The sequence below is a fragment of the Ctenocephalides felis genome, unplaced genomic scaffold (genome assembly GCF_003426905.1).
Source record: "Ctenocephalides felis isolate EL2017-DRISC unplaced genomic scaffold, ASM342690v1 CF-g0.4_SCAFFOLD_01492, whole genome shotgun sequence".
NCBI lineage: Eukaryota > Metazoa > Arthropoda > Insecta > Siphonaptera > Pulicidae > Ctenocephalides > Ctenocephalides felis.
The window spans coordinates 36,424,585-36,441,319 of NW_020537646.1; the positions used below are offsets into that span (position 1 = coordinate 36,424,585).

General features: G+C 27.9%; 2 protein-coding genes across 2 annotated transcripts in view; both read left to right on the forward strand.

Annotated features, from left to right (window-relative positions):
• Positions 1-8,440, forward strand: part of LOC113369786 (chromatin-remodeling complex ATPase chain Iswi-like) — an 85,771-nt gene extending 77,331 nt beyond the window's left edge. The window contains 9 exon segments of the mRNA XM_026610358.1: positions 1,695-1,922; positions 5,414-5,662; positions 5,902-6,021; positions 6,338-6,454; positions 6,625-6,738; positions 6,973-7,099; positions 7,216-7,331; positions 7,433-7,728; positions 8,045-8,440. Of these exon segments, the coding sequence (XP_026466143.1) occupies positions 1,695-1,922; positions 5,414-5,662; positions 5,902-6,021; positions 6,338-6,454; positions 6,625-6,738; positions 6,973-7,099; positions 7,216-7,331; positions 7,433-7,728; positions 8,045-8,300 (1,623 nt within the window). The 3' untranslated portion in view covers positions 8,301-8,440.
• A 2,036-nt stretch (positions 8,441-10,476) lies between these two features.
• Positions 10,477-13,913, forward strand: LOC113371209 (transcription factor SPT20 homolog). Its single transcript, XM_026611850.1, has 7 exons — positions 10,477-10,520; positions 10,810-10,962; positions 11,046-11,288; positions 12,437-12,649; positions 13,289-13,417; positions 13,489-13,807; positions 13,867-13,913. The coding sequence occupies exons 2-7, from the start codon at positions 10,873-10,875 to the stop codon at positions 13,911-13,913; spliced, it is 1,041 nt and encodes a 346-aa protein (XP_026467635.1). The 5' UTR covers positions 10,477-10,520; positions 10,810-10,872.
• The last annotated feature ends 2,822 nt before the right edge of the window (positions 13,914-16,735 follow it).

Sequence of the window (16,735 nt, forward strand, 5' to 3'; positions counted from 1 at the left end):
TTATATTTTAATATTGCCTTAGCCTATAAGTGAATAGAAATGTTTGGCAAATTTTTGACAGTCTTCAATTGTTTTTAATGTCAAACTAAGCTTCAAATATTTTCAAGGGCAAACAATGATAAGCGGTTTTTTGTATTTTTTCCATTTATTTCTACAATCTAACTATATTTCTATGAATCAAAACATTCTAGAAAATTCCCGAACAAACTTCAGGAAGATTCATGAAAATCCGAATTATAGTTTAGGAGGATTAATGAAACTTACATTGTTACAGAAGAATTTTATATATAAGATATAGATTTATTTTATGAACATTTAAATAACAGGTCAACAAAGAAAATGGTGCAAACGATTTTAATACTGTTGTTAAGTATATTTGGGGCGCTGATTTCATAAATGACATTGGTTTTTTTCTATGAGCTTTAGTTTTCAAGATATGATATATATGATATATTAGGTGCGCAACTAAGTTCTTGCTGTATTTTCGATGAAAATGTAACTTTATTATAAAAAAATTGTATCAATTGAGTTTGATACATTTCTCCAGTGATGGTTTCGCTCGGTTTCAACAGCTCATGACAAATAACACCGACCTGGTCCCACCATATGTAGAGCATAACCTTCTTGAGTTTGGCTCGAATCCTCTTCGAACAAGACCTTCAATTTAGCGTTCCTTCACGAGAGTGGTCGTCAACATCAAAATCACCATTTTTGAAGCGACAAAACCTCTCACGGCATGTTGTTTCGCTCAGAGCAACATTTCCGTAGCTCTCGATGCACTTGAGCTGCCGTTTTTTTTTTGAATGGAAGACGAAAATCAACGCTCCCCGCAAATGACGATTATTTGGTATAAAATTGGACATATTCACTTAACCAGAAGTATATAATGCAAAAACGAAATCAATTATGTGTCGCAGCAGTTTGTTTACTTACTCTAAGCTTGCTTCAAGACGTTTTGGATTTGTCAAAATCGACCAACCCTTACTGATAGAGCCATATACTGACAAACAGCGAGAACTTAGTTGCGCATCTAATATAAGGTACGAAAGTACAAAATAGTAATACAATTCAGAATGTTATTTTAATGAGATATGCCTACTTGTCACACAAACTTACAAGACCCATTCAGCCTTAGTTGGGACATTAGTTGACACTGTAAAAAGTTCTTTTCCTTGACGACCTCGAATGGACCTGGTTTCGGCAATTTCTTTGTATCTCAAAAACTAGAGCTGATACAACAAAATGGTTTGCAGATTTGAAATTAGGGCAAAAATACTATACGAATCAGCTCTAACATTTGATGCACCAAACAAAAAAAAAATTTTTGTTGGCTTGTGTAATTATTGTTACATAATTATATTATACAAAATTTAATAATCATATCTAAAATTTAGAGGAGGGATATTAAAAACTAATTTGTTAATTTGTCATCGTATTAGAGACACTTTGTCTGTTGTTGTCTAATATCCATGCACTAATTCCCTTTTTTATCCCTTATATTTCTTCATTATTTCTCTAACCTTACGCTAATTGTAATTAAAATTACATATTCATCTAAATTCTTATTAAAATTACATATTCATATTTCATAAATAATAAGTTGATGTGATTTTGTTAAATACTGCATTTCTGTAGATTGTACAATATATTTCAGCATTTGTTACAAATTCTAGTTATGACTATTTTTATTTTAGTATTGTCGGTTAGATGGTCAAACGCCGCATGAGGATCGTAATCGTCAAATTGAGGAGTACAATGCACCAAATAGTGAGAAATTTATTTTTATGTTAAGTACTAGAGCTGGTGGCCTTGGTATTAATCTGGCTACAGCAGATGTTGTCATAATTTATGACTCCGATTGGAATCCACAAATGGATTTACAGGCTATGGATCGTGCTCATCGTATTGGCCAAAAAAAACAAGTAAGATATTATATAAATGATCATAATTTAACTACTTTGGTACGGCGCCGACAGTGCACGCAACGTCGCTCACAGCCGGCATGCATCGTCCATATACTGCCTTGTTCATAGACAGACCCTGGACATAGGCAGGTGTAGTGACGCTTGTCAAGAGTAATTGACGCTCGTCCGTACACATTCGTATCATGTCCGTCACGTAATCCGTCCGTCCGTCAAGTAGACTTGCCGCTCGTACCGAAGTGGTTAAATTTAGTTTTCTATTTTTAGTTTCCAATGGTTCTGTATATATATATATATATATATATATATATATATATATATATATATATATATATATACAGTAGAATCCGATTAGTATGACGCCGGATATATTGACAACCGCTTAATATGACGTAATCACACTAAGAATTTGGTTTCCATATAAAATTCCTTAAAAAAACAGCTGTCTAGTCGGATATATTGACATCGCTTACATTGACATGTCGCTTATAATGACTCATTTTTGCAAAAAAAATACGTCCAATTATAATGACCGACATGATTTTACATGATGTGGCCAAGTCTACGAAAGCAATTGCTATGTTTTTTGTGCACAATAGCACCAGAGCCTGTTTTTACAATAAAATTATGTAAAGAAATCAGTCAAAAATTACTGATTACTTACATTAAAAACAAATTTGTATGTTTATGGGTAGGGTAGACTAATTATAAATGGCCCACCACGGATATCTCATAAACAAATAAAATTAGATTTTATTTAACAATTATATTTGATAGTAGAGGGCGAAAAATGTATAAATTCATAACCAGCCATCACCTTTATTCTTATGACTTTGCTATCAGAAGATAAGCAGCACATGACTGCGATAAAAAGGACCAGCTGAACCTTTACTTTGGCTAAGGTGTAAGCAATAAAATAGTAAAGTTTTTAAAAAAACAATTTTACAAGAGATTAATTGAATAAATTGTTATTCCTGTTCTTCTGATGAATATTTCTGACCAATAGCAGATCAATGTAATATACTGTGTTGTCTTTGTAACAAATGTACCCACAGAATTAATATTTTGCATTGGTTCAATAATGTAGCGTAGAATGCCTTTAAAATTTAATAGAAGAAATTGCATCTGTTCGCCCCCTGGTTGTTCCACTTTACCCCGTATGTGAAGTAAAATGGGTCAGATACCAAATGTTTGAAAAATAGTAAAAAATATAATATTTATATAATTAGGAATTATGTACGTATTACGTATGTATGTAAGTTTTTCTGAACATAGTTTGATAGATGCTTCTTTGATGTATGTTATGTGTTGTTTATTGGGTTTAGACAGTATAATTACCGTAAGTCAAATTGGACCGTTGAGCCCCCGCCCTACCCTATGTCAATTTTATTTTATATTAAATTTTAATGTGTCATTTTTATTTTTAATTAAAACGTTTGTATAGGCTTTTCTTTTTATTTACTGAAACATGTAACATATTTGCATATTAAAAAGTTTTTCTTCAGTACGCTTTTAATGACGACCGGTTAGTATGACGAGATTTCGGCGTCCCTTCGATGTCATACTAAGCGGATTCTACTGTATATATATAATTATATTATTAACTTCCAGTAGGGTAAGTTATATTAATCGTCCAAAAATCGCAAAAGAAAATTTTATCATATTTATACGTTTCAGATGTTTCTGAACATTTTGGAATACCTTAGAACAAATGGATCTGTGTGTGTGTGTGTGTTTTGTGAGGATACAGTTTTTCCGAAATCATGAACGAAAAAGAAAAAGTTCATGATTTCGGGCGCACCGATTAACTGATGTGACTAATTTGAAAAACATTCAATTCCTATTGATAGGGAGACGTGCTGAATAGTTTTTAGCATAAATAGGTCCAGCCGTTTTGGAAATACAGAGCAAATAGTGCAGAAGTATTTGGCTAGGGCAGGTTTAGCCGTTTCGAAGATATGGAGCAAAAAATGTTTTTGCATAATCAGTTTGAAGCTTAGGTGACTTTGCATACTTATTTAAGTGCATATTAAGATATCCATATAAGTATTAGTTTTAGAAAAGGTTCCAAAGGCACAACACTTTAAATAGTTAATAAATCATTTTGATGTTGATAAGTGAGCACATATGAGGCAATGTATTATATAAGGATGACATTTGAAAGATAGTTTTTAATATCACAATCAAATGAGTTTTATACTTGCAGAGATTTATAATATTATTTTTGATTTACAAGAATGCATGCACTTCCATAGTCACATTGAATTTGATAAAAGTAGCATAATAAATTGTATTCTCTTGTAATTTTATTAACTTCCCGTAGTGTGAATTATTGTAATCGTCCTAAAATCGAAATTGAAAATTTTTACATTTCTTCACGTTTTGAAGGTTTTTCAACATTTTGCATACCTCAGAAAAAATTGATGTGTGTGTGTGTGTGTGTATGAATACATTTTTTTGTCCACGTTTTCTCGTGCACGGATCAACCGATTTGAGTGGTTTAAAAAATATTTGATATCTATTGATAGGGAGATGTCCTAATTAGTTTTTGGCAAAGGCAGGTCCAGCCGTTTCGGATATACGGTGCAAAAAGTGCAGAAAATGGAAATTGAGTTTTTGAGAGAATGGAGCATCGGATTTGAATGATCCAAAAATCATTCAATTCATAATGATTAGTTAATAATGGGAGAAGTGGTGATTAGTTTTTGGCAAAGAATGTGCGAAAAATTGTAGTTTTTGAGAGAAATATGCATGCGATTTGATTAATTCAAAAAACTTTCTGCTTGTGTGGTCAAAACGATTGCTTTTGAGAAAAAAAAAAAAATTTAATTTCCAATTTATTTTTTTTGTATATCGAAAATAAATCAAATTTTAATTTTTTTTCTAGCTAAAGTTCTAAAGCCCGCTTATATACTTAAAATAAATAATTTTAACTTTGTCATTCAGTTTATATAATTCTTATAAATATTAGACAATGTTTTTCATTTTAAATTTGATTGGTCAAGTTTTGTTTATTTAGTTTTCTGTAAACATATATAAGTTGTAGTATTTGAAAAAATAATCTATTTTAGCTTACAAAGCCAATAAAAAAAAAAAAAAAATACAGTATTTGAAAATATTTAATTTTCCTCGAATATTTCATTACGGTACGGGAAGTTCAAGCAATTTGCCTTAAGGCACAATGCCATTTACCATTAGTTTAATTTTAAATCTGACATATACTCTGTTCAGCACAATGTATGGGTTTACCTCCAGTTATTAAGTTTATTTCGAACATTTTGAATATTTTGGAAAAGGATTACTAATTTATCAGAAGATTTAGATTTTTTTTTTAATTACAGTATCTGTTACAAGATTTAGATAATGAATTTAAAACTAAAGGTTTCATCTAATACTCCAAATATTTTAAGCTACAATTTTGTAATATTTACCTCTTTCTGTTATTAAACAGAATCTTTGGATAATTTTTTTTAGAAATGTAATTTTTTCAGGTAAGGGTGTTCCGATTTATCACAGAAAATACTGTTGAAGAAAAAATAGTTGAAAGAGCAGAAATAAAACTGCGTCTAGATAAAATGGTCATCCAACAGGGTAGATTGATGGATAATAAAGCTGCTCAATTAAATAAGGATGAAATGTTGAACATGATCAGACATGGTGCAAATCATGTGTTTGCTTCAAAAGATTCTGAAATTACTGATGAGGATATAGATACAATCCTAACAAGAGGAGAAAATAAGGTATTTTATGAATGAGAAAGTGAAGTTTACTAATTTAAGATTGAAAAAGACTTGCTTATAATTCAAGAATGTACATTGATAATATGCAAATTTTAGTTATAAAATTATATTATTTCGACAATTCAATATTATTAAATTAATATCTGTAAATTTTATTTGGTTTATTATTATGGATTTCAATTGGATATGGATTATTGTTTAAAGTTTAGAATTTTTATTTACTTCTCATTGTTGTTTAGACTGAAGAACAAAGGGCCAAATTAGAATCTCTTGGTGAAAGTTCTCTTCGTAACTTTACTATGGACAATGCACCAAGTGTTTACCAGTTTGAGGGAGAAGATTACAGAGAAAAACATAAGGTAATGTAACTGTATGTAGTAGCATAATATATATTTCTTAATTTGATACTAAACGTAAATATGATTTGTAATTTTTATTTGTAAATTTTGATTTATTACATATTCATAAAAGCATTAGCATTCAACTTAATATTGTTTTCGACCTATGCTTTGTAACTAATGTATAATCAAAATCATATTAAACATATTAATTCAAATGTTTCAATATTGAATAAAATGTAATTAAAGAACTCTTCTGCTTGTTAGCCTTATAATTACTTTTTATGAATTACATTTATTTTATCAATTTTTATGACTTAAATAAAAATTAACATAGGTGTCAGTAGTTGGATCATCTTGGATTGAACCACCAAAAAGAGAAAGGAAAGCAAATTACGCTGTCGATGCATACTTCAGAGAAGCTCTTAGAGTTTCTGAGCCTAAGGCTCCTAAGGTAAAATGATTTTCAAATATTCAGAAGTAATTGGTCTTAGTTTAAATCTTCATATTTAAATTGTTTTTTTTTTCTTATTTTGATTTTCAATACCCTCATTTTTAACTTATAGATTATATTGTAATCTGATTGTTAAAACTAGCAATGATAAAAAAAAAAATGATTTTCAGGCGCCCAGACCTCCCAAGCAACCTATAGTTCAAGATTTTCAATTTTTTCCTCCAAGATTGTTTGAACTACTTGATCAGGAAATTTATTACTTCAGGAAAACACTGGGATATAAGGTAGGATAAAGTACTGAATCAGAGTTATAGCTTCAATATAAATAAGACACATTAAACACATCTTATTAAATCTATTTACCTTAATATGGTAATTACATTATTGGAAGTATGTATGGAAGAGTACTAAAAATTTTGGTGTTATCATAAGGCTTGATTTATCATTGAACCACATATGTCATAAAATTCAATTTCTTATATATATATGTGTCCTAACACTTCAAAAAAAATGATTAGGTTCCCAAAAATCCGGAACTTGGTTCCGAGGCATCGAAAGTGCAGAAGGAAGAGCAAAGAAAGATTGATGATGCTGAACCCTTGTCAGAAGAAGAAATTCAAGAAAAAGAATCACTACTATCTCAAGGTATTATATTTTTTATAAAATTATAAAACTAGTCATCTGTGATTTCAAATGTATTTCAATACACATACATTTGATTTGCTCCCATTGCTTAACTATTGTGATATATAATGTGATAGGTTTTACAAATTGGACAAAACGTGACTTCAACCAGTTTATTAAAGCCAATGAAAAATATGGACGAGATGATATTGACAATATAGCTAGGGATGTGGAAGGCAAAACACCAGAGGAGGTAACACTTTTGAAGTATAAGATAATATTTTAAAACAATATTATTATTTTGTAATATTATCTAATGCTAATTGAATAATTTACAATGTATTATTTTTATAGGTAATAGAATATAGCACAGTATTTTGGGAGCGTTGCCATGAATTACAAGATGTTGAAAGAATAATGGCGCAAATTGAGCGAGGTGAAGCCAAGATTCAGAGACGGTCTTCAATAAAAAAGGCATTGGATAGTAAAATGTCTAGATATAGAGCTCCTTTTCATCAACTTAGAATTTCATATGGTACAAATAAGGGCAAGAATTATACAGAGGAAGAAGATAGATTCTTAGTTTGTATGCTTCATAAGCTTGGATTTGATAAAGAATATGTTTATGAAGAACTGAGAGTAGCTGTTAGGTAATAAAGCAGATATTTATTTATACAATTTGTCTAAATTTTGTATTAAGTGGATATGCTAAAAAAGTTGCAAAATTAATATAAAGAAAATTGTACTTTACTTTGCACCTATACATAAAAAATGTACTTTACTCTGCACCTATACATACAAAATGTAAATTTTTTGATAAAATATTGCATAATTTTAAAAATAGAAAAGATAATGTTTTACTTTTTTTTTTTGAAAACATAGGGTTTGAAATTATTTTGGTATGATTTATAAATAACTTGCATATAGTTTTGAATGTTCTGTAGTTTATAGTTGTTATATTTTCAGATGTGCTCCTCAATTCAGATTTGATTGGTTTTTGAAGTCACGTACAGCCCTAGAATTACAGAGAAGATGTAATACACTTATAACTTTAATTGAAAGGGAAAATCAAGAACTTGAAGAAAGAGAACGTCAGGAGAAAAAGAAAAAGATGCCAAAAGGCTCGACCTCAACTCCATCTATTAGTACAAAATCAGCACAGAAACGCAAGACAGAAAACTCATTGACACCAGAAACAAAATCAAAGAAAAAGAAAAAGTAAATATAAAAATTGATAATATTAAATATGAATAAAATAAATACAAATTTAAGATTTGCATAACACAATTAATTTATAATTTCATAATTATGGCTAGTAATGTGTCTAACTTATTGGTATTTTAGTCTTAAGGATTATCACACATATTTTATCTTTACTACAAGCATAAAATAAAAATTGTTGGTAATATTTTATTTAGTATAATGTAATGATAACAAAAACACAATGTTTGATGTTTTCTTATTGTATTCGATGTCCAATTTTAATTAATATTAATTTAATGTCCAAAATAAAAACAAAATGCATTTATTAAATATTATAAATACATGAGTTTACATTATGAGTTTCATTATTGTTTTTTGTTTCTCATGAAACACAAAGTTGGAGTAAATAATATTATAAAATCACAGCCAATTCATTCATTCATGGTATAATACTTTTTGGTGAATCTAGTAATAGTAATTCTTTTTAAAAGTTACATTACTATCGAAGCTTTGGCATGCATGCAATTTCTTTTTTACAAAATTCCATATTTAGAATTAATGTTCTACCGAGATATTCAAGAAACATACTCATGTGTAACCTACGATCCAATGATTTACAAGATGAAAATGTTAGCTATGTAAAATCGCGCATGCAACGTTTGATGTTCTTTTTATTCAATTTTATTTTAATTTTTATAGTAACAATTCGATTTTGAGACACTATGTAAAATAAATTCTGTCAAGTATTTTTAATTTTGGCATAAACCGCTTTATAACCCTCAATTGCTCATAAGTAATATAATATATTGAGAAAACATTCCGTAACCTATAAAAGCATATGCTAAATCAAAACAAATCGAACGTTTAGAAACGTCAAATGGAAGACTGAAACGAATCGTGGCCAACACAGGTATTAAAAGCTATGCAACATCACCGTTAGGGCAGAACTTGCTTCTGCCAAATTTGTTAGATATTATGTTGGTATCCTGTCCTTGAGTAAGTCCGGCAAATTTGAATTTAATACATAAATTATTAAATAATTATGTTTATATAATATATAAATCTTTTTTGAAATTGTTATTTCAAAATAAAAGAAGAAATAGTAATTTTCACTAATAACTATTTTAATTTATTCATATTTTTTATTATAGCATTCCTCCATCTCATTATATACATTTACCGTAAGAGGGTCGTCATGTGTACCCAGTCTGTTTGTAAACTGGGTAATTCTATAAAATATTTGACATTCAGTCAAATATATATTTTTTAGATATATTTATATATGTTATGAATTAATTTTGTATAGAAACGTTATATTATTATTTGTAAAAACTATAGTTTGTAGTTTAAAACTGTGTTTGTGACATAGTGAAAAAGGGGTTATGATTGCGTTTAGACAGAAAAGTTGATGGCCATCCTTATGTCTACTGATACATTGAAATTAATAATATTTGTTAAGTAGTGACAATAATAAAATATTTATGTGAAAGTTGATAAAATGAGTTTTAAAATATTGGATTTTCATAAGTCTTGAGCGATTTATAAGGCAACTAAATGATGTTCCTAAACCGGGATTTAAACACCACTTGTCAGATTCAGTTTTATGATACATTTTTGAAATATAATATGAGCTGTCAATACAAGAACAACTATAACAATTGTTAAACGAAAAAATTAAGAAATAAAAGAATGTTTGTATTGTTTAGATGAAAATATGCCAACAATGAGTGACAGTGATTCTTGTGTTTCCTCAAAAATACATTATTTAAGAATTTATATTTTTATTATCATTTATATAAAAATTGAGTCAAAAAAATGTTTCTTCAAGCACTAGAAGAAATTATTTCTTACTTTATAATTGATTGAGGGCTCTTTGAGCATCTAATGAAAACCATAAATTTGAAACGATGCAAAGCTTGGCGGGTTCATCTCAAGAGGCTGCAGTAAGTGATTGTGAAATCAATATATATGCAACACATTAAAATTATAACTATGTTGTTATTACTTATTTTAGGATCTATATATTGGACAATCATGGGCCCAGACCAACAAAACAGAATCTGCTGAAAGTGAAATTATATTAGATAATAGATTAAATTCTCACAACAAAAATATCGGTGATATACCCTCATGTTCTGCAGATCAAAATATAATAGAGAACTCTGGCCAACAACATTTTGACATATTAAAGGAGTTGATTGCATTACATAGAGAGCTCGGACAGCTAACTTCTGAATATGTATATTTTTTATATTTAATTTATAAACAATAGAAAGTTGATAATTAGATGGGCTATTAAAAACATAGCATGATATTATTTTATTTCATATTCTAATTTACAAAGATATTAAATTTACAATGAAAAAGCAGAGTTAGTTTCTCCTTTACTTGATTTTTTTAGAACATGCATTTTTTACTATATTACAGTAATTTTTTGCTGTTTACATGCATTACAATAGTAACAAGTAATAGATAATTGAAGAACCTAGTATTAAATAATTGAACATTAAGTAATTGATTAATTACAGCCTGATCTTCATCCACAATCATTTATCCTTGAGACTCTTGTGCGAAAACACAGATTAAATACAATGATTTTAAAGCTAAATCCAGGAAATAAAGGATATTGTTTTTTATTCAAAATCCTCAAGAAAAATTTAGATACTACTGATAGTTATATGGTAAAACATTTTAATAATCATTTATTCATTTAATGTATCAAATGTATAATAATTAGTGTTTCACAAATGCAAATAATTAACAGGCCAATGTTAACCAAGAGAGTGAATTATTATTTGAAACCAAGTGCTGGGCTTATGAGGATGATGATCTATTACAATACATTGATGATGGACATTTGCCAACTTGCATTATTGATGTCATTGAAACAAACTATCCAAATTTATTTTACTCAAATTTTATTATAACTGAGATTTGGGATTATCGACAGTCTTATGGAAATTTAGTATGTGATATTAACTATACTCTTTTGAGGCCTTCGATACAGGTATATTCAATTAATATTTGATAATAGATTAGCTATTTGTTCAATATATTTATAAATGCCTTTTATTTATTTTTACTGAAGTTAATATGCTTAAATATATCTGAAGTCATAATTTTCTGTTAAACTTGTTTTGAAATGTCATTGAATAAAGAATGAAAAATGTTTGTATTTAAATGGAGGTGAATGTACAAAATTAAATTGGAGGGGAATATCTGGCACATTAAAAGTTTTTCATATATTTTTTAATGAAAACATTGGGACCCAAATAGATATGAAGTTCTTTTGAAAGTTTCACTTTTATTTCAATGTTTGTAACTTCATAAAAAGTGATTTTCTCAAAATGAAACATTTTTCATAATTCATGTTAACTTATTTGGTTGTTTGCATAATATTTTAAAATATGTTAACATATTTTCAAACATAGTTTAGATCAGGGCTTCTTAAACTTTTTTATATAGCGACCCCCTTCAAGCGTAGGAAATTTTAAACAACTCGCTCCTTCATACAATGAAATATATATTAAAAAAAAAACTTTTATAACATTTTTTTTATTAAAAACATATTATTAACATCAAACAATATTAATGTGTCGGATGTGAATGTTTATTTTTACACAAATAGTTAAATCTAGACTCAATTTGAGTTAGTGCAGATCGTAATAAATTTTCAACGTTTATTTGATATTTTGTTTTTATGTATGTTAATGTGAAAAAGGCTGATTCACATAAATATGTTGATCAAAATGGCAATAATTTGTTCATTGCCATTTCCGATAGTAGAAGCTATTCTGATTTGATTTCTACCCAAAATTCATGCACAGGCACTTTAGAAAATTTGATTTACGAAGTAGTATCGCTTGTTAATTCGGCAAATTCTTGTTGTGCAAATCCATTGTTTTGTATCGATATCATTAGGAAAATACCTATGCATGTAAACTTCTGTATTTATATTTGTATGTAGTGTGTATACTAATTTTAAAATTTTATTTATAATGATTGAAAAGTATCAGATCTTTGTGACCCTTTTCCAGTAATAATGTGACCCACAGTTTAAGAAGCCCTTTAGATACATCTTTAAATTTATCTTCAAATATATAAAAAATATGAAATATTTTTTATTTAATCACAATTTTTTGTTGCATATATTAGAGCATTATAGTGGACGTAGCCTCTCTGACATCGAATGGTGAATGGTCATCAAAGGAAAAACTTGCATTAGAAGCTGAAATAATTAAAGCTTCAGCCCCACCATTATGCCTTGATCCAGACCCAATACATGGAGAATTAGCTATCACTGCCCAACACACTAGTCAAATCTTTAACACAAGAAGTATTAAGAGGAAGGCTAGAAAATTTTCACAGGTACTTTACATATTTTCATTTATGATAACCTTTCATACCAATTAGACTGACGGTATTGATTTATCTAATAAGAAATAATATATATATATATATATATATATATATATATATATATATATTTTAATTGCAATATTTGTTACAACTGCTAAATAATATAACATCTAGCAACATTAATAAACAATAAAATAAATATAAATAAAATAGAGTACAAAATAAAGTATAGTATTCACATTAAAATGATATTTGTTAGATGATGATTTAATATAAAATAAAAGCAAATAATAAAAATAATAAGTAAAATAAATAAAATTTGTGGATAATAAAAATAATACTAGAAAAACAATAAAGTGGAATAAAAACAATAAGTAACCAATAATAATAAATATAACAAAATAACAATAGTAATAATTAGATAATATAATAATAATAAGAAGCCTAATGAAGATAGGAATTAATTTATTAAATTAATTTTTTTCATGTATACAGATTTTTTGTGAAATGCTTGATGACCATTGATATAAATTGATGCTATATTATTTCTTATAATTGACTAATGTTATATGTAAATGACCTGTATTGAGTATGGTTATGTTTGACTGAAAGATTAATTACATATATATAAATGTTATTATTTTTCAGGTTGGCATAAATCGAAAACGAAAATTGATACAATACACTCAATACCATGGGCCAGACTTGTGTGCCTCCATTGCACGCAATCAAAAGTCTAGTCCCTCAAATTGTAAAAAGTATAAACAAACCAATGAGGTATATATTGTCTTTTTATTTGATTCAAAGTTGAACTTGAACGCTTGTATCAAATAAAGTTTTTTTTACAGATTTATATGCCTGCCCCTTCTTTAGATCTTCCTGAATTATCTGTTCCTAGTAATATAGATGTATTTCGTTATGTTAAGGATGAAAATGCATCTTTTATGCAAAATGAAGATTTGTTGAAGCAAATTAATCATGAAGAAAGTCAATTGATAGAGGAATACATATTCAATATTTATAAAAAGGAAGGATTAGTTTGTATAGATAACATAAAACTTTGCATACTTCAAAGGCTGATAAATTTGGAACTGTATGGAGAGTTAACCGTAGAGTATTATCAGAAGGATGGAATTAAAAACTATAGAAGTTGTGAATTTGTTCTAGGTACACATTTTTAAAATACCTGTTGTTAAGTTCTTAACTAATGAAATCAATGTATTTAGGTACAAGAGCACAAGCCAATAGGTTTATGATGAATTTAAAGAAATAGTTACTGATGAAGGAAAGGAATGTGTACAAATTACTCACATTGAGCCAGGAAAAGAGTCAGTTGTAACTTATACTGATGCATTAAAAAGAATTGCCGTACGTATAAAATTTTTTACTAGTCCTTAAATGCAAAACGCATTTTTCATGATTGTTATTTAATAGGATTTTTCTATTACTTAAAAAAAAGATTCATACTTAGATTATAGACATTTTGAATCTATTTTGCATTTATGTGAACAAATTAAATTATGTGAATTTAACAATTCATACATTGTTTAAATAATATAAATCAACCACTTATTTTCAATCCTACTAATTATGCAATAATCATGATTTTTTTTTTTGAATATCCAATATCATATTGGATTTTACATGTTTCTGTGCCAAATACTTAAGTTTTTCAACATTTTTGTGGAACAAAATTTTCATTATTCTTCCTATGTACAAAAAAGATTCATGATTTTGACTGGTTAGTACAAAATCTTGTGATGTGTACACATTTTTAGATGCAAAATACCAAGTTCAATATCCACTGATGATGACATCAAATTGTATGTCGAAATGTATGGAATTAAAGATTATTATCTTTATTTTTTCTTTATTTGATGTATCACCCTTAAAGAACTTAGTCATATACTCATATATATATATATATATATATATATATATATATATATATAAATAACTTACTCATATAACGATCTTCTATTTAAATTGATATTTCTTATGGAATTGTTTCTCCTGGACACAGTATAAGGCTTTAAGTCCTTCAAATCTACAAGTACCTAGACCATCACAACAATTAATGGATAATGCACTTCTAAATCAGACACTGTTGAATTCAAGAAGTAATTTGGATAATTCTTCTGGACTTCCCACCACTTCCCCTGGAGCCAAAGCCAGTTCCAGTTTGATAAGCTCTCTATCAGGCAACTCCAACTTCATAATAAACAATGCAAACTCTAGTGAAATAAATAGTGATATCTCAAATACAATTGTGCAAAGTAACAACTTGGTGAATAATAGTGTTGTTTATAAAAACTATATAGGGTTGGTACCTACTAGTACGATTTCCAGTGATAGACAATATTCTAATATCTCCGGTAACAAACCCATTGCAATGAACGTTAATCAAAATAATATGAATTCAACGGTGCCATTTTTGGTAAGTGTAGAGAATTTACTGCAATGACTTAATTTTTTTTGTTTCATTTTTTGTGGGATGCAATTAGAGGATATCTGCAATCAACATTTTTTAACAATTAGATATTTAGTGCAGGTACAGGTATTCTAATATTTTTTTATATTTTATTTTTGCTTGGTGGAAGATTGAATGAAATGAAATGAAAGTATTTATTTATAGAGTATTATATGGCTCAAAAATGTTTTTAACTTAGTAATTGCTGTTATAGTTATATTACTGAAACACAAAACAAATGTGCCCAATTTACTTTTCAACCGGTAACTAATTTACTTTTTTACTACAGGAAGATAATATAGATAATACTTAATTACTAATTAATACTTTAATAACTATACACGCATGTTATATATCACCAACTATGTAGGCAAAGTACATTAAAAAAGTAGGTGAAATCATTGATGAAATGATAAAGAAGGGTTTGTCATATTTCGTCATGATAACATTTTTTTATTCAATATCTCTGTTACAACTAACTATGAACTTGAACACATTTATGAATATATAATATAGTCAAAATAATATAATTTCATTTGACACCTAGAAGACTAAATCAAACCTAAATCAAACACAATTGATGAGTTTTTAACATTTCCAAGAAAAAATAAAAATAGAAAATCAGTTACAATACAAGTTATATATATATATATATATATATATATATATATATATATATATATATATTAGAGTGGTCCTTAGAAAGGTCATTTTCGAATTTCCTTGCTCCCAGGGGCTCAAATGGTTCCAAATAGATAAAAAACAATTCTCTGAAAGTTTTAGCTCTTAATATTATCGTTTAGATAGAGCGCAATTCAATCAAAGTTTTGTATGGAAATAGCACAGAAAAATTTTCAAAAATTTTAAAAATGTTTTTAAGATGTAATTTAGCGAACAAATGAATAAATAAAACTCATTCATTTGTTGCTAAGTTATACCTAAAACATGTTTTCTATGCTCTTTCCATACAAACTTTGATTGAATTGCGCTCTATCTAAACGTTAATATTAAGAGCTAAAACTTTCAGAGAATTGTTTTTTATCTATTTGGAACCATTTGAGCCCCTGGGAGCAAGGAAATTCGAAAATGACCATTTTAAGGACCACCCTAATATATATATATATATATATATATATATATATTGCTACCAAAAATTGTTAATAATTATTAATTATGTCTTTTATGCTAAAGTTTTGATATTTATGAAAACATTCTTTGTCTGAGTCAACTAAATGTTCAATTTCATTTTTAAGTTCTCTTTCTATAAGACCTTGTTTTATCATTTTACTATTTTTTAATTATTATATAATAACATTATGTTCATTAACACAACTAATACAGACTTAAGCACATATCAGATATACATATGTAACCTCCACAAATATAACTATGTGCCTAGAATATTTTTTTATGATGAGCTATTAACAACCACCACTTTCATCTTCTTAAATATTACAATAACATATTGTAAATATTATTGGCAAGTTCTAACAAGCTTTAACTACTCAAAGTGAGACTAAATTTGCATTTTGGAACTGCATGTCCACCCGGGGCCCCCGTGGGCACTTCAATTAAAATAAATCGAGAGGTGTCTGTATATAGATAATGTTTATCTCAAATAATTA

Coding starts and splice junctions, on each gene's coding strand:
- LOC113371209 (XM_026611850.1), top strand. CDS start 10,873: ATGATTTTAAAGCTAAATCCAGGAAATAAAGGATATTGTTTTTTATTC. Junction 10,963..11,045: donor ATACTACTGATAGTTATATG/GTAAAACATTTT, acceptor AATAATTAACAG/GCCAATGTTAACCAAGAGAG. Junction 12,650..13,288: donor AGGCTAGAAAATTTTCACAG/GTACTTTACATA, acceptor ATTATTTTTCAG/GTTGGCATAAATCGAAAACG.